Below are 24,298 nucleotides of genomic sequence, written 5' to 3'. Positions count from 1 at the left end.
TGATGTGAGGAGGAGTGACGCCTCTCCCCATCGACTATCTGTGGCGGAGCCTTCAGGTGCGCATCCCACAGCAGGTGCGTCTGTGTCGTCACCGCGTAGGTAGAACTGCCAGGAAGGAAAAGATTTCCTCACTTAGTTACCATGGTCTGTTCGAACGCAGCGGAGCCACTTTCAGTCCAGTTTTAACGTCTCGTTTGGTCCGGTTCGGAGGTTTGGTTCGGAACGGGAGCACCGGAGGAACATGGGGAAAAAACAAGAAGAGGAGGAGAGCTCGGACTCCAGCTACGGTGAGTCGGCATCGCCCGTTAGTTTCCCCGGACTGCGTCTTTTCAGGGCAGGTTCGCACTGCATACGGCTCGGAGCGTGTATTGAAAGTAATAGTATTTTAATTTGCATCGCGGAAAACTAAATTGGATGTAAGGTTTTTATTTTTTGTATTGAAACACAAGTGGTGGAGAAAGTACTCCAACAATGTGCTTAAGTAAAAGTACAAATAAACAGACACAAATGTACTTTAGTCTAGTCAAAGTAAAAGTACCACATTAACATTTTTACTTGTGTAAAGGTAAGAAAGTACTGACTTTAAAAAAATAATACTTAAAGTACTTACTAAATATATTACCTAATGGCTAATATAATATAATTAAGTTAACGTATTGTATTTTATTTTAATAAATCAGCAACACGCCATTTTAATGAACAATACTGCAGATAATAAAGCATATTTTTAATGTGTTTACTCTCTGTGACAGTTTAAATTTAAATTTGTGTTTTCAGGGATGACCTGCGTCACTCTAGCATACCTTCGTCATTTTCAATACATTTCAATATTGATGAAAAGTTCATATACTTCAGTAAGTCAGCTCACAAGTCTCTTTAAGTGAGTTTTTATGCATTAATATCATGCATATTAATTTCCCACAAATTGTAATGATGTTTAGTTTATCGCTGATAAAAACACATTTGATTAGATTACAGAGTTACACAACAAACTTAATGCAGAAATGTGGATCTAATTTAAAACTATGTTTAATACCTGCGTAAAATATGTAAAACCTTTGCGTTCCCTCACAATAAGCAAATATGCTGTGGTCTATTTTGTATGACGTGTCCGCCTTGCGGGTCTAACGGTACTGTCCCGCTCTGCAGTGGACCTGTTCTCCTCTCGCCATTGATTACTTTCAAACCAACAAACAAACCAAAAATGCGACGTGGAACGTAAAGTGTAACTCGACGCTTTGCGCGTGACGTCATTCTCTTCGATCAACTCTGCCCGTTCCGCCATTGCGGACGTCGAAATAACCAATGCGCATCTGTAAAGCCTGTCAAAAACGCACATCTGGTAGCCTGATATTGCTTTTATTTAGTTGGTTTCGCAGTAGAACTGGGGACAGGATGACTGCGTGGTCGGCTGCCCAAACAGACAAGGATAGAAGCCAAACTTGTGATTTTATTGTATGACTTTTGATGAGGAAAGATGGCGGCGATGGATAGCGACCGTTAATGCAACTTAATATAATGACTGTCAGCCCGTGATGTGATCGGGGATTTGCAGCGAACACTTTTTACAAGGTAAAGGGATTAACGTTAATGTACTTTATAAGTAAATATTATTAGAATCATATCAAATATCGCATTATGGAGAAGTACAAGTCTAACCACCAGTAACCATGGAAACAATGTAGCTTAGCATGTACGAAAAAAACTGTTAGCTTCTCATCTTTTGTAAGTTTTTAATGCCGCTCTGGTCTAAGGGAAACGCTATTTATGACATAGAGATATAAACAATGTGGTGTGGATTCAGATGGAGTCAGTAATTTTATAAACATGCCAGGAAGGAGGAGGTACAGGTCGGTTTCTAAGCTAGCTGTTTCTAACTTTTGTAAATACCGCCGTCTGTGAGGCCCAACCAGATGTGTCACGTTCAGACAAATTAGCTCGACTCGAACAAGTAGAAACCACGAATAATAAACTAACAAAAATAATTTTGGAAAACAATTTCAGTCGCTCAGTTCAACACTCCCATCCCTCACTTCCGAAGGCCATCATGGCGCCTCGCGTGATACAGCGACGTAGTTACAAAGAGTCAATAGAAATATAGTGACGCAGAAAGGACAAATACTTGATGTAAAAGTCGAAAGTACCCACCATTAAATCTACTTAAGTGAAGTACAGATACATAAAAATATACTTAAGTACAGTTACATCCCACCACTGTGAAATACTGACACTTTATTAGATTTGGTAGCTGCTTGTTGTTTTTAACCAGCGAGAAGAACAGAATGATTAGTTGGAAAAGCCCAAGATAGAAGGTGAGATGAGGAAAGAAAACTAAGCAGGCAGTTTTAACAGGAACGCATTCTCACCTTCATATTTAGTGTTCACATTTAATGTGTTGCTATCTTCTCTACTCCAAAACAGATTTTCTTTTTCTTCTAATTTTCAGCAGGATGTGATTTTACAAGATACCGTAGGTGTGTCTTTCTAGACTGGTGGTTTACTGGACTGTATAGAAAATTACATGATTGTATACTTCTGTAATTTACGTAATCAAACTCCTCTTAAAAACTCCAAGATTGTGCAACCGGGCAAGTTAAAGAGTACTGATGAGATGATTTATGGTTGATGAAATGTGAAACGTGACATTAAGATTTATTTATTTAGTAAATAATAAACACATTTTTGAGTTCATAAAAACACACACAAACACTATATGTTTTAAATAAACTAAAAGCAAAAATAGTCACTGTAGATTATAAATTCAAAAGCCAGGTCACAATAATTTGAGAAAAATTTAAAGTGAAATTTGTCACAGTCTGTGGATCACAATAATACTAAACAAATATTTAATTTGACTTTTTATCCAGTTGTGCCAAATCAATCTATTGACACAATTTTGTCTATAGATGAAAAAAAAGATCTCAAATCGCCTTGAAAAAATTGCTAAAGAAAAGAAGCACATGAAAATTATTAGATTAATCTTAAATCTTCTGTAAAAACAAACAAACAAAAAAGCAGTAAATTGTTAAGATTGAAAAGTTGAAAATTTTCTAAAAAAAAAAAAAACAAATAAATTTGATTATTTTAGGAAAAAACTGAAAATTTCTGAGTATGGCAAGTTGAAATTTTACTAAAAAGGAAATTATGAGACTAATTTTAGTTTTTTTTCCAGAAAAAAACTTAAATCACTGAATTTGAAAAGTTGACAATTTGCTAGAAAATATTTTGTGATTTGTGTAAAAAAATTTCAAGAAAAAATGCTTGGGAAAAAACCCCTTTTCCATTTCAACCTTAATCTTGATGAAATGGTTGTAGTTGACAATCTGCCAGTGGAAGTAGTACCTTTTCCTATATTGTAAAAGTTAAAACGTCTTATTTCATTGAGATTATTTCAGATGTAAGTAGAACTTTTTCAACAATATCAAGGAATTATCAACTCAAAACAAGCTCCGATATCTCATTGAAAAGTTATTTTTAGATTAAAAAAATTACTTTTTTTTTTGTCTTATTTCAAGTGTATTAAGATATTTCCACTTGAACTAGACCAAAAATATCTTGTGTTTTTGCAGTGAAAGCTCAATTTTCAAAAACATTTTATGTATCCAGCTTGAATTGATGTGCATCTGTGTTGCTTTTGTTCACCAATCAGAGTTCAGAGAACACAAACCAGCTTATTTAAACCTCAACAAAGCATTTGTAACTTAGCCCTGAAGCCTTTGGACATCTGTTTGCAGGAAGGATGAGACGGAAACGTATAAAGTTAAGGCGTCTCTCTGCACTTTGATCTTCTGTTGAAACTCACAGGACAACAGAGGGTGGATCAAACATTTACTGGAGGAAGAAATGTTTTAAGCTGACCAGTGATGCGTTCTCTCAGGCGTCTCTGGAAACTGATTCTTTAAATATATCTGCATTTTAAAATAAATTAAAAAGCAACAAAAGCAGCCCACATAGGTGGAAAACTTCTCAAGAAAAAATCTATTCAGCCTGCAGAAGAGAAATTAGCGTTGCATATCTATTTTATTTCTATCTCTGTTTTTCAGATTTAGATTGAAATATTTAGACATTTTTCTTGCAAAATATCTAAACATCAATCAAAGTGGAAGAACTGGAAGTCTTTTCAGGTTTCCTTCCGCTTAACCAGTTTAATCATTAAAATCTTAATTTTCATTAGATGCTGTTTCAAGCTTACACTTCTTGAATCATTAGCTATGTTAACCATGTTGCGATTAAAACATACTTTTTTGCTGTTTCAGGAGAATTTCTAGTTAGATTATTTACTGTCCTGTCCATGCAGGATTTAAACAGGAAATGTCTCCAAAGGACAGAAAATAACTAAACTAATTTATCCTTTGCCGTCTTAAAGTACCAGCGGTGTTTTAAGACATAAAAATAGATTTTCTTTGCTCCTTTCTGCCACAGCTAATGCTAAATTTAATGCACCGAGCGCTTCCAAACCTACATACAAAATGTGCTTGATGAGCTGAAGTTATTTTAGGTGCCACCTGAGTATTCCCTGTTTTCATAAGGTGTTAAAAGATGCATTAATTACACCTGGATATTTACCTGCAGGGTGGATCTGTTGACTTTTTCACAGCTAGCTGAAGCACAAAACAACACAGACAGCCAGTTCCTAAAGTTTTTAAGTTTTATTTATTTTACCCAAGAGGTCAAAACGTATACCGTATTTTCCGGACTATAAGTTGCACCGGAGTATAAGTTGCATTTTTGAGGGAAATTTATTTGATAAAATCCAACACCAAGAACAGACATGTCATTTTGAAAGGCAATAAAAATAGAATAGAGGCAACAACAGGCTGAATAATGGTACGGTATGCTAACGTTGCATGACAAACAACGAACTGAGAACGTGCAGGGTTTGTTAACATAACATATTAAGAGTTATTCAGATAACTATAGCATGAATAACATGCTAACAAGTTTACCAAACCATCCATGTCTCTCCAAATCACAAAACGCAATGAAATGTTCGTCCTCGGTGTCGCTTTTAAAGAACTCTGCTAACTCCGAAGGTAGAATAACGCAGGCCTAGAACGACATCTTGCGGTTTAGTGTTAAAATAACATATGATATGATAGAATGATGTGTTAATTTCCACACAAAAGTCGCTCCGGAGTATAAGTCGCACCCCGGGCCAAACTATGAAAAAAACTTCGACTTATAGTTCGGAAAATACGGTACACATTTCTAAAATTGTATTGTTAAGAAATTAGTATTTTTAGTGCAGAAATGAGAAGTTTTCTACCAAAATATGACTTGAGAGATCCAGTCTCGGCATTTTGGTCTCCAAATATCTGCTGTTGTAGATTTAAAATTTTGACTCTAAAAAGGTGCTGACCAGTAAAATGGTTTATGAAGGCCAGTTTAGATTTTTAAAATGTATTAATATTTGTAGGTTTCAGCCAAAAAACTTGAAATTTTAAGATTCATTTCAGAAATGTTCTAAGAAAAACAAGAAAATAATAAGAGTTGATTTTTTTTTCTTTGATTAACTATAAATAATTGGATAGCAGGAAATGTTTTTTAGGAGATTTTTGAAACAAAATTGAAGATGGAACTGTGCTAATTGAGAAATTTTTGTAGAATATATTTCCCAATTTTTTTATTTTAAATGTAAAATATATTTTTTGTACATTTTTTTGGCTTAGCTATTGTTGAGTGTGGTGTTCTTTCAGCAGTTCAGCTTTTTTTTATATGCGTACTCCAATTGAGAATTACTAAATTACTGATTACTAAATCAGTGGTACATTATTTCATTGATTGATGAGTCATGATTAATTTAGCTACTTCTGAATGGCTTAAACAAACCAAAATTAAAATTGGCCTAGTCAAAGTCTGGACTCAGAGTGGGTCAAATTACTCCACACAGAACTGAAACATGTCCGAATCTCCACTTTTTTAAAACGAGTCAACTTTGCTAACATGATGGATGTGTGAAGAGGAAGCTCATAATCTAAGTTTATTCTTGATGACATTTGGCGGCAAAATGTACAAAGAAAGTCTCAGACTTGAGCCTTTATGAAGAATAAGACAATAAAAACGATGTTAAAGCTGCTTCTAAGCGTCCAGCATGTTGGATGATGGATGTTATGTAAGACTAGTTATTATTCTGTCTGTAAAAATTTTTTTTTACTAAATGTAAAGTAACACTCATCTCACATTTGTTTCTTTTATGACAATATTTAAATCAACTTGGTTCAATAAACTTTTTTTTCTACTGCCCTTAAATCAGCCTTATTTTCACAAAATAAGGCTGATTTCATTACACACATTTAGCTTTTCTGTAACTAGAAACTCAAGTCTTTCCTCCTCAGTGAAGGTCACTGATCTCTGATTTAAACTGTAAAAATACTCTGCAGTTTGTCTGTTTGAGATCCAAAGTCCACAGGTTTTAAAGCTTTTCTCCCTGGTTTTTACAAGGACATAAAAAACTTAAATATCTTTTATATAAGTGGGAGAGGAACACGGTGAGTAAGTGTCATTGTTTACTCTAAACACACGGCTCACTGTCTGCAGAACTGAAATATAAAACTCCGTGTGAAAAGCAACGTCAGTGGAAAAGTTTATATGTTTAATTATATCCTCTTAGTTTTGTCACAGTGTTTCTGGGCTTTTTTTTTTTACTTCTTCCTTTATATTCTTTATAGACCTTAAGAGAATAAAACAAAACTTGTACTACTTTAATCAAAATTAACTTTCTTCATTGATCGGGGCTGTTTTAAAACCATACTTTTTTTTAGTCATTCTGATAACATTACGCACTAAGCAAAACATTCTTGATCACCTGATCCATTGAAAAATAATTAATTTAATTTTAATTCAGAAGTTTAAAGTTTCCAAGTTTGTAGCTTAAGAAATTTGACAGTATTCTCCATAAAAGGTGGCATTCTGTTTCTCAATCCCAACCTCAAAATCCAACATGGCCGCCATACATATAACATTTTGTAGTCAAAGTAGAACTACTTTGCACTTTTGATTAAATCTTTTTCCCAAACAATATCATACAGATTCATTAACAGACATGTTGCTTTAGTGTTAAAGTACATTGTTATAAGAATAAGAATAATTGCCATTGTTATTATTAGCTTGCATTTATTTTAGTTATATTATTTCAGAGAACATACATTAATAAATCTAAAATCATCCAGAGACTGAAACATGGTTGAGTTTTGATCTCTAAAGTGAATAAAATATTACCAATTTGTACATATTTACCAAACATATTTACCAAATGTCTTTTTACCAAACAGTACAACTGACATCAACCAAAGTGTCACCAGTGGTCCCACAGTCGATAATAGAACTTAAACTTTGATCTTTGAGACTTTTGTCCCTTATGGTGAAATCTTACTGTAAATCTTTCTTCAGTCCTTCATAAAAATATTTTATGGGTTGTATAATCATGCATTTATAAGAGGCAAGCTCCATCTTGGTAGGCAAACGCAGATGAGCCGCAGCACCAAAAAGAAAGTATATTCACATTCTTGACCAATGTACAAGAGTAATATATATCAACAAAATAGCTGCTTTTGGGTCGACCTGTATGAGACGGATGTGGACAAACAGCCTCAGATCTCATGATATGACACAGGTCAATACTTAGTGAACATGAAGAGCAACATGAAGGAGCTTCAAGGCCTAAAATCTATAAATGCATAAAATCATTGTTTGATGTTAGTAACGGGGTTATTGTGACCGGCAGAGGAAGTTCATATAATAGCAAACACGTAGGCTACATGTCTCTCTTAGCCAGCAGATAAAAGCTACATTAGTTAAGCTAATTTAGCTGGTTGGGCAGCAAGTACAACAGTAAATATGACAAATATTTACTGTACAACTACTAGATTACTAGTTTGGAATAAGGCGAGAATTAGTTCTAAGCTTGTGGTTTTCTTTTATTGTTGTCATATCAACTGTCATGACAGCTAGATACTGATGCCTACCAAAATGGCTGTCAGCTCAGTATGACAGCCATAAGAACAATCTGTTGAATGTGAAAGAAGTCACAGAAAATCACCAACCTTTATCTCCAATCCAATATGGCCGGCTTGGATATAAAATTGCATCATATTTTAGTAAAATTAGTTCTGTTTTTTAGTTTTTGTACTATCCAGTAAGTGGATTTCATGCAAATCTCCATACTGGATTTGCTTATTTTTTCTATTTTTATTTTTTGTAACTGGCGTAAAGTGACTCCTAATTATTTTTGAAAAAAAATCCCACAATATTTGGTTTTATAAATCCTTAATCCGTTTTATTTATAGCTTCTGTTATATGTTATTGGTTGTGTTAGTTGCAAAACTGAATTGTAGTTCATTAGTCTTTGATATGTCAAACTTACATTATTACACCATTATCAATATATCACTTGAAAATGACTATATTGTGACAGGACTATATGTTGCTACTGTGTTTGTTTTGAAGTAGAAAATAAAGAAAAATTTTTTTTTTATTAGCCTATGTTTGTAGCCGTTAGTTTGGTCACTGAGTAAAGAAATCAGAAAAATCTCTGGTTTACAAAAGTTTAATATTTTCTGAGGTAAAACTGACTGGATAAGTAGCCAATTTATTCCCAGCTCCAAAGCAAATAATCAAGTCTCTTCCAAGAATCACTCCATCTGGAAATTTTAACAAATGTCTTTTGAGACTTCTCCCCAGTGGTGACATTTTGACCCTAACAATCAGCCTTAAAACTATTTGTTTCATGTTAAATGTTAAGAAGTTGAATCTAAGTCATTGTCAGATTGCACCTGCATGGTTGGCTCTTAACTTCCTGCATCCTGGTTCAGTATTTGCATCCTACTGGAAGCCTCTGGCACATTTCTGAGAACAATGTTGACACAGTCTCCATTCACTCCTATTCAAATCGGTCCCAGTGGAAGTAATTATAGCCAAGCTGCAGAAAGAAACGCCTGCCGTCGCTGAACCGCCGCTCCCTTTGGAAGAACAACTTCATCATCCTGTGTTTCCATGAATCAGAGGAAATAGTCACCTGTTGCTTTTTACATTTTTGCTAAAGACACGTTCAGCGAGTTTGGTTTAGCTGTGAGATGATTATCCAGTCTTGCTTGTATTTGATATGAGGAAAAACTCACTCAGCAGGTTTTTCCGGCACATCAACCCAACTGTCAGGAGCGAGAGAGAAGCTAACTCTGCTTCCTTAAATAAACTTTTCTCATTATTCTGTTAAAACCAAAATATGTTGGTGACTCTCACTCATCTGGAAACTATGTCCCAGATACAAACGATATTTAAACTTCAGCCTGTGTGAGTGCAGCGCCCTTTAAAATGCTCTGCTCCTGTAAAGCAGAAATATGAAATTCACTGCCATTGTTCTGTTTATTCCAGGAAGCAAACATGACGCCTCACAAACTCTCTAATGGCACATCTCATTATAAAACAGGAAATTCTGTTTTGAAATGCAGTTCAAACACTAAAACTCTTAAATTATAAGTTATAATAGTGGTTTACAGTAAATGAAAACTCAGCCTTTACAGTTTAAATGTTGCGTAAGGTCAATAAAAAACCTTTAAAGTTTTAAAGTTATGGCTGGACTGTCATAACTCTGATGGCTCATTTTCAGGTCGTTAAAACATGAACAAGGTCATTGCCAAAGAGAGCTGTGTGTACAAAGAGCTGAAAAATTGAGTGGAAGGAAAAAGTGTACATGAGCATTAGCCTTGAATTTGTGAAAAAAATCCCATATTTATACAGCTTAACTTATTGAAACTTCCATAAATTAAGAGTTCCATATTTATATTTTTATTCTAGTTTATTAGTTATTCTTTAGCTTATTCTCTTTAGAAAATGTAAAGTTCTCACTATTTAGGCCAATATTAAACTTCGCAGATTAATTTTTAAATTATTTTTGCAGAGAGACTCCTTTTACTGCAACCCAGAACAGGGATTAGACCAGAGATTACTTACTTGGTAGATAATGACTATCATCTACCAACCCTGAATAGGAGAGTCTAGTTTACATACTTTAGATCAACTTTAGGTTTTCAACTTTAGGTTTTTTTTTTTCTTCCTTTGGTTTGTTATTTTGTTTGTATTTTCTTTTTACTCCTGTTAAGCACTTTGTATTGCCTTGTTGCTGAAAATGTGCTATATAAATAAAATTACCTTTACCAAACAATGTATAAAAAGATAAAACAAGTTATTTGTACCACGACTTAAATGCAGCTTAAAAGGAACTGAGATTTAAAAAAAAAATTGTCAGTTTATGGAACCATTTAAATCTTTCTGCATTTAAAATACATGTAAAAATAATTATGATGAAGTGATATGGCATTGGATAAGCGGATGTTTTGTGTATTTTTTATATTTGAAATATGTCTAGTAGACTTCAGAGTTGATTAGGTGATTTTTTTTAATGTGAATTTGGAACAGAAATCATACTTTAATGTCAGGACTGAGCTCAGAGCGATCAGACTGCAAATAGTTCCTCTGTTCCTAGTTTCACATACAGTAATTGATAGCTTCTTGATTTTTAACATAAATTGTAAAAAATTTTATTTTACAAGATCCAAGAATTTCAGTACATTTGAAAATAATGGGTTTGTAGGCTCCCACTTTATTTAATGTTCTGGTTGCTTTTTTTGTATTGCATGCAGCAGCCAAAAGACACTTTGCTTCAAAATGCAGAAAAGGAAAATATTGAAAAGTATGTCCAGATTCTGGAGAGTAAATTTTTATTTTATGTTTTCTTTTTTAATAGTAAATATGAATGTAACTAAAATAAATCTTTACTAAAAAGGAGCATAAATAAAAATAAACTTAGAAACGGGAAAAACACAAAATATTATAATTATATTTGGTTTAGTTTCCGGTACAAATGTCTTAGTTTTGTCTTATTTCAAGGGTGCTAACTTAAAAATAACTTTAGCCAGAATTATGAGCTTATTGATATAAAATGAATCTTTAATATCAATGAGAAGTATTATTTTACTTATAACAAGACATTTTTTTCCCATGTTAATAAGGTAATTTATCTTCCAATGAAACAAGTAGTTTTCCATTTGCACAAGAACTAAAAATAGTTGGTACATTTTGTATTTATGCAGTGACACATTAACCTTGACCTGTATGATTGGTTAAAAATAGACGTATATATTCTGTCATGCTTTAAAACATTCTCCTTACTCAGTTCAACAGTAATTTATTAACCCTGAAAACTCAAGGAAACACTTTATTTTAAAATGCAACAGGAAGTTTTTTTTTTTTTTCATATTTGTAGATACTGATAAACATTTTTGTTTCTTTACAGTGATTAAAAGTTCATGACGTCTCCATTGCAGCTGTTTACTTGATAATGACTATAAACAGTGAAGTCTGCTGATTAATGTTTAATGACTGTTTTCTCCTCCCAGGTGAACCGGCCCAGTTTGATCCAAACTTTAATGGACCCATAAAGAAAAGGTGAAATTTTAAAATATTTTTTGTTTTATTCTACACTGATATATTCAAATTCTTCCTGACTTTTTTTTGTTAATACATTTTCTTCACAGAGGATGCACGGATATAATCTGCTGTATTCTGTTCATGCTCGTCATCCTCGGCTACGTTGGCATAGGAATGCTGGGTGAGTGAAACCAAAAGATCCAAAAGTTTCTGGCACAACTTCCACTGTTCATGTGGAGCAGTTTTCACATCCAAATTTAAAATTAAATGTTGTAACTCATATTAATTCAGATTAATATGAATAAACAGAAGGGAAAAGACGAATAAAGGAACCCAGATCTGAACGCATTAACAGGAAATGAGAACAAACTAAAACTAAACACAGAAATGAGGTTAAATAAACAACAAAAATTATCAGAACGGAAACGGGTAAATATAGTTTTTTAAAAATCATAAAAGCGAGCTACGCTGATCTGTATCTGTTTTACTCACAGATGTTGGAGTTTATGTTTTGGACATGATGGGAAACTGAGTTTCTGTATTTCTTTGAAGCGTTTTAATCGTTTCCCTCTGATCTGTGAATGAAACTTCCCATCGTTGTGCGGCCTGCAGGTCTTTATTTCTTTGACCTCTATCTCATTCCACCACTCAGGGATCCTATCTAGAGTCAACACATCAGACTGATTAACCAGGTTATCTGCTGCCACAATATGTGTGTCAACAACGTCATTTCCACTGGAAACTTTTCAAAATCACTGAAGGTGGATTTGCTTTACTTTATCTAACAAATCTGTTAAAGGTGGAAAAATCTGTGGAAATGTTGAAAACAAATAAATTGCAGAGGTTTGATTTAGGATAAGATTTTGAATTGCTAATAAATTCAGGTAGGAACTGGCTCTTGTGTTTTTGTTTACTGTATGTGTGACCTGGAAACGGAGCTGGTTCATCAAAACGTGAAAGTGCAAGCTGCAGTGCCCCCTGGTGGCTGGGTTCGGGAAATTAAAAAAAAAAAACGCTGCAGCCACATGAAGTTTTCCGATTTTGGATAATAATTTTAGATGTGCTTTTAAACAAACTTTTATTTTCATTTTATTTTATTTTTTTGTGCCTCTCTGCCAGGACTCCTTTGAAAAATATGTTTTCAATCCCAGTGGGTTTTAATCCTGGTAAATAAAGGCTAAATAAAAAAAATGATATTGGATTGTTTGCTTGTTTTTTCTTTTAGCTTGGTTATATGGAGATCCCAGACATATCCTCTTTCCAAGGAATTCAACCGGATGGTTCTGTGGCATTGGACCCAACAAGTAGGTCCTCAGGGTTTTCATTATATTTTTGCAATAATGCAGCAGCATTCCCAAATTTATCACATTACAAACACAATCTGCAATCTGTTTCATGGGGATTTTATGTGACAGACCAACCCAGAGCAATGCAGAGATGTGAAGTAGAACTTAATATTTTCTCACCAATAAAAACCTAAAATAGAATTGCATACATCTCTTCAGTAATACTCAGTGACACCTTTCACCTTTCACTGAGTAAAGTTTGATAAAACTGATTTATGTAGAGCTACACAGTACTAGGGCCACACTAATAAAATAATAAACAGTCATAAAATTATGAGGAAAAGTCAGAATATTTTGACTTTATTCTTATATTACATTTTTATTCTTGTATTGATTTTTTTAAGTACAAGTTTATTCTCTTATTATTTAGCCTTGAAATATTACGACTTTATTCCCATATGACTTCTCATAATGTTATTGCTTTGTTCTAACAAAGTCTTACAATGGCCCTAATACTCTGTCGCTAAGTATTTACTTACATTATCAAATTGCCATTATTCAATTAATTTATAAAGTTTAATTGTAGTGCTAAATGTTTATAGTATTTCTATTCAAATTCAATAATCCTTTCTTCTACTGCCTGGATTACACGTGACCAAATATGTAAATTTGGAAGGAGCTCCAGTAGCAGACAGTCTTGCAACAAATCTAAAAAAGCCTCTGACTGTATATCATGTAGAATGCTTTCTATTGGCATGTTGCTTTAGAGTTAAAGAAAATACATTAAACTTTATTGTAATTTGTAAATCAAAAATAAGTGAAAACAATGTAGGAGTGTGATTACTGTATGGCAGCTTTAAATCTTCTAATAAAACCTGATTTCCTCCTCCAGAGACAAACCACACTTGTTCTACTTTGATATTCTGAAATGTGCCTCATCTGCGAACCCGCTGGTGAAGACTCTGAGCGGGTTGCAGTGCCCAACCACACAGGTGCAGACACCAGCTTTGTGTTTACTCTACAGCTGTCTGAATTCACTTTAATTAACACAAAGTTTTCATTTTCACCCACAGATTTGTGTAGAAAAATGTCCTTCAACTTTCTGGGCTGTCAACCCTCTGGAATATTTGCCTGGAAAATTACCAAAGGATGTTTTTATTCAAAGTTTATGCGTTCCATCATTCGACCTCAAAAAAACCGATCTTGTGAGCTACAGCTTCTTGTTGCTGCTGTTTTACCATAAATATGAATAAGAGTTTATTTAAAATTATAAATGATCTTATTTCTAGACTGTTTCAGACGTTGTGAGCAAAGAACTCTGTCCTTTCTTCCACATACCAACAACCGCAGGTGAGGAAACATCTTTGATTATTCATGAGTGCTAATGTCAGGCTAAGAAAGATAAAAAAGAAGAAAATTACAAGAATAAAGTCATAGAATTATGTGAATAAAGCCACAATTATAAGAGCATAAACTCATACATGAATGAAGTTACAAAATTATGAAAACAAAGTCTTAATATTAGAAGAACAAAGACAAAAATTACCCCAAAAAATTCACAGTAATACGAGAATAAAGCTAAAATTACGAGAACAGAATTGTAATATTTTTGAGAATAAAGTCAAAATATTACCAGAATAAAGTAATTTTAGTAATAATACAAGAATGAAGTTTAATTTAACCAGACTAAAGTTGTATTGAACACTTCAGCTCTTGTTTCCTTATTAGTAAAATAAATATAAAGTTTAGACACAAGATGCTCAACATTGCTCTTTGTATAACAATTATAAGTTTACTTTGAGTTTGAAGTTATTCTGACAATATTACGACTTTATTCTCACAATGTTATGACTGCATCTTGTTTAAATACTTCCCACTTTTACGAACATTAAAAGAGAAGTTTTGTTTTCATTTTGTGATCTCTCTCTCTTTTTCCCCCTCTTTTTAGCGTTGGGCCGATGTTTCCCCGACATCCAGAAACTGGGCTCAATCCCAGGCTCTTTCTCCAATGTCCCAGGTTTGCCGGCTTCGATTAACGAGACGACGAGCCTCATCAAGAACGGCACTGGGTAAGACACAAACCACTAACCGTTAAAATGTTTACAGCACCAACAGATGATAAACCGCAGCTTTTCTCTGCCTCCTCCCTACTCTTCATCACCAGCTCCCGGTCAGTGGTTGTGAGTTTTCGTCGGCTTTAGTGTAGCAGCTGGGTGGCGGTGGCTTCAGGGACGCACGCCGGCCTCTAAACGCCTCACAAAACCTATTAGTTTCAGTCTACTACTTTAATCTGATAATTAAAGGAGAATATTTAGAGTTTGTCTTGTTTTTTGTGTCTGTTGAAGGTGTAGTGGAGGAAAAATGGGCCAATGTAATGATCGCTCTGTAGTTTGTTAAATGTTAATTCCTGGAGAGCTACTAATTCAGATGCAAAACGCAGAGGGCCTAGTAAACAAGAAGCAGGTTGAAATCCTTGAAAATGCTTGAATGTCAACTAGGCCTGTTGAAGGTTTGGAAAATCCTTGATTTCTGTATTCAGTCCTTGTAAGTCCTCAAATTTCAAACTGCACAGTTTGGGAATAAAATGAAACTTAATGCCTAAATTAACTTTATGTATCTGAAACCTGATGTTTTCAGAAATTAATAAAAACACACAAACACATTTTTTCTCTCTGTCTGAAGTTAAATAAGACTACACTTGTTTCAGGTGAGTTATATGGAGCTAAATCAGGGCCATGACGTTTGTTCAGAAATGTCGGTTTTGAAACTGAGAAAAACTTCTAAACTTACTTTTTTTCTGTCTCAAACTGTTTTTTCTTTATTCTGTTTCCTTTTTTTTCCAGTTTATAGATATTTTTCAATTTCAAAATTATTTTTAAGTTTCAACTTTATTTTTTTCAGTTTCAACAATAAACTAGCAAACTTGCCTCAGATGAGTTCTATGGAGTTGTAGCCATAAAATCCGCTCAAAAATGTCTGTTTTGAAAATGGAAAAGGAATTTGAAACTGAAAAAAAAGTAAAACTACTTGTTTTCTAGTTTTATTTTTTTCCAGTTTATTTTTCTTATTTACAAATCTATTTTTGTTTTGTTTCAAATGTCCTTTTTTCAGTTTAAAAACAAAATTGTAAACTTTATGATCCCAATTTAGCTTCATATAATTCTAAAAACCAAACCTCCCTTAAAAATGCTTGAAAGGTTCTTGAGTTTTACTGTGAATTTTACTGTGGGAAAGTGAATGAACTCTGCATATAATTGAGGTTTGTTGCAGGAGGGATGCATCCAAAAGTTGCAGAAGCAGTAGCTCTCCTGGATGCCGCCATGTCGTCCTTGTTTTAGTTCTTGTTGTTTGTTTTATTCAGAGTTTGAAAGGAGAGCAGCTCTAATGTAACTTATCTCTGAATTTCTCCTCATTAGAGGCATAATCAACAGCTTCAATATGAAAAACGTTGGCCTCCGGATCTTTGAAGATTTTGCATCAGCCTGGCCGTGGATTCTACTGTGAGTTTTTAACTGAGCTGCACCAGTTTCACATTTTATCACTTTATAAATACAGGCTTCAGTGGATTTTGTATGATGGACTAATGAAATTTCACTTTATAGATGCAAGTTTAGCATTAGAGGTTCCCTTTTAAAGTGACATTTTTGTACTTCTCAGCTGTTTCCTGACACACCCAGCCATTTTTGCAGTCTGCCTTTTTTGAGTTTTTAATCCATGGGTGTTAAACTCATCTCTGTTTTGGGCCAAATCAAAATCATTAATGCTCCTAAAGGCCCAGTTCTGCCAGAATGTATTGATAAGACCTGCTCACCAAACTTAAAATATAAGTGAATTCTTAAAATTAAATAAAATTGTTTAATTTAAGTCCCTCCAGGATTTTGTTTGTTGTACTAATTTGGAAATATCTTCCCTTACTTATGTCGGTAAATGCGACTTTTTATTACGCACTATATATCATAGACTGTAATCTGACATTAATTAAGGCTGAGGCAGCTGTTTAGTACAAAGAAAGTTTTTTGGTAACTGGTTTCTTCCTGCTGCTCCTGTCCGTCTAACTGGTTTTAGTGGTTTGGGGATAGCCATGGTGGTCAGTCTGCTGTTCCTGCTGTTGCTGAGGTTCATCGCTCCAGTGATGATCTGGCTGATCATCATCGGACTCCTGGCATCTGGCGCTTACGGTAAAAACTCAGCTGCTTTCATGTTTACAGCACTATTTATTTATTTGTTGGTTCTCCAGCTAATGGCTAACAACACTTTTAAAGTGTTTTTCTTTTTCTTTCATTGCTGTTTTGATTTCAAGATGTTTCAAGGGGTTTTGATCAGTCCCTAATTCTCCAACACAGGAATCTGGCACTGCTACTGGGAATACGATATCTACAAACAAAAGTCCGCAACCATCACTGAAGTCGGATTCACCACAAACTTTCAGAGTTATCTGGAAGTCCAGGAGACCTGGCTGGCCATTCGTAAGATTAGTTTTGTTTTCAATCCAAATGTGATTTGTGATTTCAGTTAATTCTCAGTTTTTAAGAAAATTATTGAGGTTTTTGGGTCAATAGGATCTCGATGAGATCAATAAACTGATGGAAAAGTGACAATAATTGTTAGTTGCGGTTGTAATCTGCTTTAATTCTTAAATGCTTTAATTCTTCAGCAGTGTTGTGAAAAACATTTTATCTCCTTAAAGATGTTTTCTGTTTGTTCTTTTTTAAAATGAGATTCCTTGAGTTAATGCAAAATGCAGATTTCAGATTATGGGACAAAAGCTACATTTTTATTAACAATACTGGTTGAATGAGCAGTTGTGAGTGACTGGTGTGGATAATTTCTCTGACCCTCAGTGATCATCCTCTGTGTGGTGGAAGCCATCATCCTTCTCACCCTCATCTTCCTCAGAACCAGAATCCTGATAGCGATCGCTCTCATTCAGGAGTCCAGCAGGTGAGTCGGATCACAACCGGAAAGCAGGAAAAGAAGCAGTAAAAAACCTGTTTAAGGTATAACTGGAGTTATATTTTTTTACCTGGTGCTTGTGCGCCCCATTTCTATTGCTGCCCTGGGTGACTGTCGTTAGCTGCATTTCCATTGACCATCTGTAACCCGTCTGTTCGTCTCAGGGCCAATACTCACGACGGACACATTAAGCTTTAGTGTATTGACTCTAACAAAGGAGGAAATCACGATGGTTAACAGCTTCTGCCCTGATACATGAAATAAAATGTAATAAATAACCCTAAATAAACTACAAAGCAACAGCTGGCAGAAGTTAGCATTTTTAAAATCAAACATTAATAATACCGGATAAAAACAAACTCAAAATCACTCATGAAACTGTATGCAATTCAATTTGTCTAAAACATATGTTAAAAAATAATATTTTAAAGAAAACAGAGCTGAGCCTAATGCGTACCACTGTTACCGACGGCAACAGAAAAAAAGGGGGAGGAGCTACTGGTTGCTGTGGTAACCACCAACTGCCAAGAGCATAACAGAAATTAAAACTGATAAATATTAGTGATGTTGCTGATGTTGCCCATAACAGAACCCTCTGATTGAGCTGCTTTGATTCAACATGTTGTTTTTGATTCTAACCTGCAGAGCCATCGGTCACATGATGTCTTCGCTGGCGTTCCCTCTGGTCACATTCGTTCTGCTGCTGGTCTGCGTCTCCTACTGGGGCGCCACCGCTCTGTATCCTTCAACTTTACCAAAGATAACTATTGATTACTAAATAATCTATTAATCACAATGAGCCATTTCAACCCTAAATATTTATTTTCATTTTTATCCTTAAAATACCAAATCTTCTACTTTATGCTTTGTTCTGTCTGATATTTTTACTCGTACCTGAATAATTTCTTGGGCGGCTACTTTTTACTGTCACTTGAGTAAAAATATGTTGAAGTAGTTCTTCTTTTACTTGAGTACAATTGTTGTATACTTGGATACTTTTGGGCAGAGTATCCAAAAGTTGTACAAGTAATAGTAAAAAAAAGTATTTGGTAAAAGGTCGACTCAAATACTCAAATTATCAATAATTTAATATTTAAAAATGACATAATTAGACAACAAAATATAAAGTTAAGTTGGTATTTTAAGGATGGAAATTACCATAATTCATATAAGTAACAAAATCAGGTCAAATAATTTTTTTCCAAATGAGTTTCTTTCAATATAAAACTTATGAAACTAACAAAAAACTTCACTTTGTGTCTGTTTTTGGTTAAAACATGTTAGTTTTTCATTCAGTGAGTCGAGAATCCAGAAATTTTACTCAAGCAAGAGTAGAGATACTTCATTATAAAATTACTCAAGAAAAACTAAAAAGTACACTTAATAAAAATATCTCTAAAGGACCATTTTCAAAAACGTTACTCCAGTAAATGTAACTGGTAACTGCCCGGCTCCAGTATTTGTTTTGGCTGAACTGGGATCTGCAGATACTTGGCCACGTCAGGAGAGCCCGTCTACAAAGTGGTGCCTTTAAATTCCTCGAGCGGCGACTGTAGGAGCATCAATGGCAACAAGACCTGCAACCCTCAGGTTGAACTGTGACCTCATACGTTTTCAGTACAGCACGGTAATTTCATCACTAACTTCTCTCTGGCTTGCTGTCAGACTTTCAACTCATCAGATTACCCAGAGTGCCCTTCAGCCAGCTGCATCTTCATCACCTACAACGAGGAAGGCCTCTTCCAGAAGAACATGTTCAACCTGCAGATTTACAACGCGGTCGCCTTCCTCTGGTGTGTGAACTTCGTCATCGCTCTGGGCCAGTGCACGCTGGCCGGGGCCTTCGCCTCCTACTACTGGGCCTTCAACAAGCCGGAAGACATCCCCGTGTTTCCAGTGGGCGCCAGTTTTCTGCGAACACTCAGGTAATGTAAAGAGTTCAAGTCCAGTTATTTAGATGTTTGCAACTCTAATCTAAATTATCCTTGAATTTATAGTTTAGCGACAGTAAATAATTATTATTTCTATAAAGTAAAATAAACATTAAAGCTCCATCTGATGTTTTAATCAGGTTTCACAATTTATTTAAATGATAAGCTGTGAACCCAGAAATGGTGTTCTTTTTTGTTTTGTTTTTATTTGGCAACATGGCTCACCACTCAGAGCGCTAAGGTGTACGGGGCGTCCCAAGAACCTAGTAAAAAAACAACTGAAAACTTTCCCTTCAGTGCAAAAACACAAAGTCTTACCAAGTATCTTTGGTCTAATTTCTTAAAACACTTGAAATAAGACAAACATAACTTGCAAGTAATTTTTTATCAAGACATCGCAGCTTGTTTTAAATCAATAAATCCTTAATATTAATTTATAAAAAAGTTATACTTCCACTGGTATATTATTTTACTTATAATAAGACATTTTTCCTGTGTTATAAATTAAACAATCTGACAGTGAAGCACTGCGCTGTTACCCAGCAAGCCCAGCTGATCCCAGCCAGCTGACCAACACGTTTGGTCAGCTGGTTTTACTGTCGTACAATGGCTGCTGGAAAAGACAAGTGTTTTGTTGTTGACAACTTACCATCCAGGAACAACTTGCTGCATTCTGGTTGTTTGGGCGGGAGGCTCCACCAATGCTTTTCAAAGATGCAAAGATATATAATTCCTCATCTGATTGCAGCCATTTTCATTTGTGAGTGTAAATGATGTTGTGGGGCGTGGCCACAAGCAGCTTATTTAAGACAGCTCAGTCTGGAAGGAGGCAGAGCTGAGCAGACTAAAATCTCATCATTTAAGAATAATTTGGTGTCAAAAATTTAACAAACATATGTTGACCATAAATCTATCTTAACCTGCTCAAGACATCATAGGTCACTATGATTTGTTAGATTTATTTTGCAATGTTTTATTGTGCTAAACCTTGACTGGTATCCTGCTGTGGTCACCATGTCTCCTTGCTGGTTTTATTCTCATTTAAACTGGGATTGGTGACGTTTGACCTTTACTGTAGGTACCATGTTGGCTCTCTCGCCTTTGGTTCTTTAATCCTGACGGTGGTTCAAATTGTGAGGATTATACTGGAGTACATCGACCACAAGACCAGATGTAAGTCCATTTCAGCTGATTTAAAATGTTAACATGAGCAACATTTGCTGTGAAGAAATAGTTTGATGTGTATGAGATGGATTTTCAAAGTTTGATGTCTTGTTTCCAGCGGCACAAAACCCTTGTGCCCGTTTTGTACTGTGCTGCTTAAAATGCTGCTTCTGGTGTCTGGAGAAGTTTATAAAGTTCATTAACAGGAACGCCTACATCATGGTGAGAAAACAATCCGTCACCAAAACCTGAATCAATTCAAACTTATCATTTTTCCTAAATATTTCGTCTTTTCTTGTCAGATTGCTATTTATGGGAAGAACTTCTGCGTCTCAGCGAAAAACGCTTTCAGTCTGCTCATGAGAAACATCGTAAGGTTTGTGCTGCGGTCACGATAAGATCGTCAGACGGTTTCCATCCTCTGAAGCTGTTCATGACGCGGTTCTGGTTGTGTTTCCTCCTCACAGGGTGGTGGTGCTCGATAAAGTGACCGACATTCTGCTGTTCTTTGGAAAACTGCTGGTGGTTGGAGGAGTAGGTGAGGAGATGGATCCTGTTTTCAAAAACACACAAAACATTATCATGTAGTTTTGTTTAGTTTCACATTTAAACACCTAATTTACTTAAAATAAGGCAAAACTGACTTACAGGTAGCGTTTAAGGAAGATATAGATGCTTGTTTTTAGAAAATAATTCCTTATTATTGATTTTATTTTTATAACATTTTTTCCATAAGTGAAATGAATGGCGCTCATACTTTTTATTGTTGTTCAGGAATTATTTACTTAAAAGAAGCTCTTATATTTTACAGAACTGTTCATAGTAACTAAATAATGCGACTGTGTAAGAGCTAACATTTTTAAGTGTTGTTTATTTTTCTCTCCAGGTGTTTTGTCGTTCTTTTTCTTCTCTGGGCGGATTAAACTCCCAGGCGACACATTTCGCTCTGAAACTCTCAACTACTACTGGATGCCAATCATTGTGAGCTGACAATCACTCCATTGTCTGTCATTTCACATCCAGCTGTATTTTATATTGATCCACGTTTGTTCATGTTGTTTCAGACTGTGGTGTTTGGCAGCTACCTCATAGCTCACGGTTTCTTCAGCGTCTACAACATGTGTGTCGACACGCTCTTCCTCTGCTTCTGTGAGTAAACGTCAATCATTACAGTCATCAGTTATTACCACAGAGAAATATCTCTCTAGATAGCTAGCTAACATTACCTAACCTAGACAGATAAGTTAGCTGACCTAGGTTAGCTAAACTAGATTAGCCAACCTAATAATAATAATAATGTGCAAATTTCATCTGTGAAGCTAAATCAAAAACAGGAGGAAAAATTAAAATATTTGGTCCTCCAAACAAGTTGAGTTAAGCTAAGTTCGGTCAGCTAACTGAGCCTAGTTAGCTAGGTTAGCTAAAAGAAAATAACTTTTCATTTAATCCTGCCTGCACACAGCAAAAACATAAAATCTTACCCATTCTTTTGGGTCTACTTTTTAGTGCAAATATCTTATTAAACTTCTGCCAAAACTTTATTTACGAGCAACTTTTCTGTAAGATATAGGATCTTGTTTTCAGTAAATAATTCCTTAATATTATGCAAAAGTTAAATGTGTTGCCACACTAAGTGAAATATTGTGCCAGTGCAACTTGAACTTTTTCACTAATATTAATTATTAGCTCAAAACACGCTCCTATGTCTTACAGAAAAAGTACTTGTAAGTTAGTTTGATTTTATTTCAGATATAGTAAGATATTTGCTCTAGAAATACTTGATAAGATTTTGTTTTTGCAGTGTATCTGCAGTCAGGGCAGTAATTAATTCAATGAAATGTTTAAAATAATTGCAAATGTAATAAATAAGGCCTACATGGAAAGGAGGTTAGAAAACTGAGATAGATGTGTTCCATTACCAGTAGAGGGCGCTGTTTATTGGAAGTCTCTGATTAAAACTTGACTGTTGTTTCTCACAGTGGAGGATATGGAGCGTAACGATGGATCCCTGCAGAAGCCGTATTTTATGTCCAGAAAACTCATGAAGATCCTCAACAAATCCAACAAACAGGCAAAATGAGGAAGACTTCTCTCTTCTTCTTCTTCTCCCTTTAATTGGCCCGCTGTGCTTTATTCCCCCTCCTAAATACGTTTACCAAAGTTAAAATGCTTTTTGCACCTTTTTAATTAGTTTTTCATGTTTGTGCAGTCCTAATATTTCCTGTTTAATTATGTATTTTATTCCATCTGAAGATAGTTTCTAATTTCCTCATTTCTTTTACTTTAAATGACCTGCTCCAGAGTTTTTACATCAGTTTGCTTTGATAAACAGCTTTTAATGACATTTAAAATCACATCAACTCCACTGACGTGATTTTTATTTATAGAAAAGGGGATAGAAAAATGTTAAATATTTAAAAAAAGATTTTATACACTGTACTGTATTTTATGTGTTCAATTGTAATAAGAATTGTAGAATAAAATTGTAAATAATGTTTCAGCCTATTTTTTAAGAAGCCTTTTCTTTCCTCCAATCTTGGAAGTTTTTACATTTAATAGCTTTGACCAAATCAATCTGTTACTTTACTCACAAAGACCTGAGCCGTTAATATTACATAAGCCAGTGGTTCCCCTGTGGATTACAATAAAATCTCCCCAAAAAAGAAATAAAAATTTTAAAAAGCCATTAATTATCTTTTGCTATGGTTGATATGAAAAATAATCAATTAGCTCTAAATAAAAAGGCTTAGCTTTTCATATTAAGTACTTTTTCAGCTATAGATTTATTCTTTGCTACAAGTGATAAAACATTTTATACAATAAAATGTTTATTTTTAAAAGATAATTAAATTGTTGAGTGGTTAAATAAAAATTCTGCAAATTGTGTCAATTTTTTTTTTATATGCGATTAATCGTCAGAATATTCAATAAAGTTCAAATTATTGTATTCATAGAAAACAAAACGGTTTCCCGTAGAAAAGGCGATGTTTTTCTTTTAAATCAGACACAAAGCAAACATTTCAATCAGCTTTAATCTCCAAGAACATTTGGTTTTTCCACAACAGTCTCCGTTAGCCATCAGTACAAAGAGTCGCTCCGACGGACAAATACGCAAGACAAGAACAGCCTGTCCTTCAGATGACCTTCAGTGTCTTTTCTGACCCCGGTGGGAACGTAGAAGACTTGATTCATGGTTTAAACAAACTCCAGACCCAGCAGGTTAGAAAACTGCAACCAGAGTCTCACCCTCAGGTTGGCCAGTTTGTTCCCCTAACCGGCGGGTCCAATACTAATACTATTAAGTGCACTGAAACTCAGAACTCTGACTTTTTTTGAGCTGAATTAAAGTCAGACAAAGATTTACACTGCAAAAACACAAAACCTTACCCATATTGTCTAGTTTCTAGTCCAAATATCTTAGTACATTTGAAATAAGACAAAACTTTACAAGAGACTTTTTAGCAAAATCGTTTGTTTGAGGAGTCCTGGAACTCTGCTGGGCCAGTTTATTTGGACTCAACACGGTGAACAGGCTCCACT

The 24,298-nt window shown here is 34.7% G+C and overlaps 2 protein-coding genes across 3 annotated transcripts in view; one reads left to right on the top strand and one right to left on the bottom strand.

Moving 5' to 3' along the window:
- The first annotated feature begins 146 nt into the window (after positions 1-146).
- On the top strand, positions 147-23,233 carry slc44a4 (solute carrier family 44 member 4). 2 transcript variants are annotated; one of them, XM_055023660.1, is made up of 22 exons: positions 147-287; positions 11,394-11,442; positions 11,532-11,605; positions 12,650-12,728; positions 13,603-13,702; positions 13,784-13,915; positions 14,000-14,060; positions 14,659-14,779; positions 16,127-16,210; positions 16,776-16,888; positions 17,054-17,176; positions 17,552-17,651; positions 18,309-18,401; positions 19,151-19,253; positions 19,329-19,588; positions 20,673-20,767; positions 20,877-20,980; positions 21,061-21,134; positions 21,226-21,296; positions 21,645-21,739; positions 21,823-21,907; positions 22,738-23,233. In XM_055023660.1, exons 1-22 carry the CDS (start codon positions 242-244, stop codon positions 22,836-22,838), a joined length of 2,163 nt encoding a protein of 720 aa, XP_054879635.1. In that variant the 5' UTR covers positions 147-241; the 3' UTR covers positions 22,839-23,233. The 2 variants fall into 2 exon arrangements, with proteins under 2 accessions (XP_054879635.1, XP_054879634.1); XM_055023659.1 differs by lacking the exon at positions 147-287 and adding an exon at positions 1,267-1,572 and having other exon boundaries at positions 22,738-23,232.
- Positions 23,234-23,772: 539 nt separating this feature from the next.
- The window catches only part of rnf5 (ring finger protein 5), a 10,659-nt gene continuing 10,133 nt past the window's right edge, over positions 23,773-24,298 (bottom strand). Inside the window, exon 6 of the mRNA XM_055023661.1 lies at positions 23,773-24,298. This exon is cut by the window's right edge and continues 2,221 nt beyond it. The gene's annotated coding sequence lies outside the window, so the exon portion shown is untranslated.

Source organism: Poeciliopsis prolifica, unplaced genomic scaffold (genome assembly GCF_027474105.1).
Source record: "Poeciliopsis prolifica strain line A6 unplaced genomic scaffold, Auburn_PproV2 SCAFFOLD105, whole genome shotgun sequence".
Lineage (NCBI taxonomy): Eukaryota > Metazoa > Chordata > Actinopteri > Cyprinodontiformes > Poeciliidae > Poeciliopsis > Poeciliopsis prolifica.
Note: the sequence above shows the minus strand (reverse complement) of the source record. Positions and strands in the feature narration are given on the sequence as shown.

What these genes read in the sequence shown, in the direction of transcription:
- slc44a4 (XM_055023660.1), top strand. Translation starts at nt 242, where the DNA reads ATGGGGAAAAAACAAGAAGAGGAGGAGAGCTCGGACTCCAGCTACG. An exon ending in CGTTGGCATAGGAATGCTGG is followed by an intron (nt 11,606 to 12,649) that starts GTGAGTGAAACC and finishes TTTTTCTTTTAG; the next exon opens with CTTGGTTATATGGAGATCCC. An exon ending in CTCATTCAGGAGTCCAGCAG is followed by an intron (nt 17,652 to 18,308) that starts GTGAGTCGGATC and finishes TCTAACCTGCAG; the next exon opens with AGCCATCGGTCACATGATGT.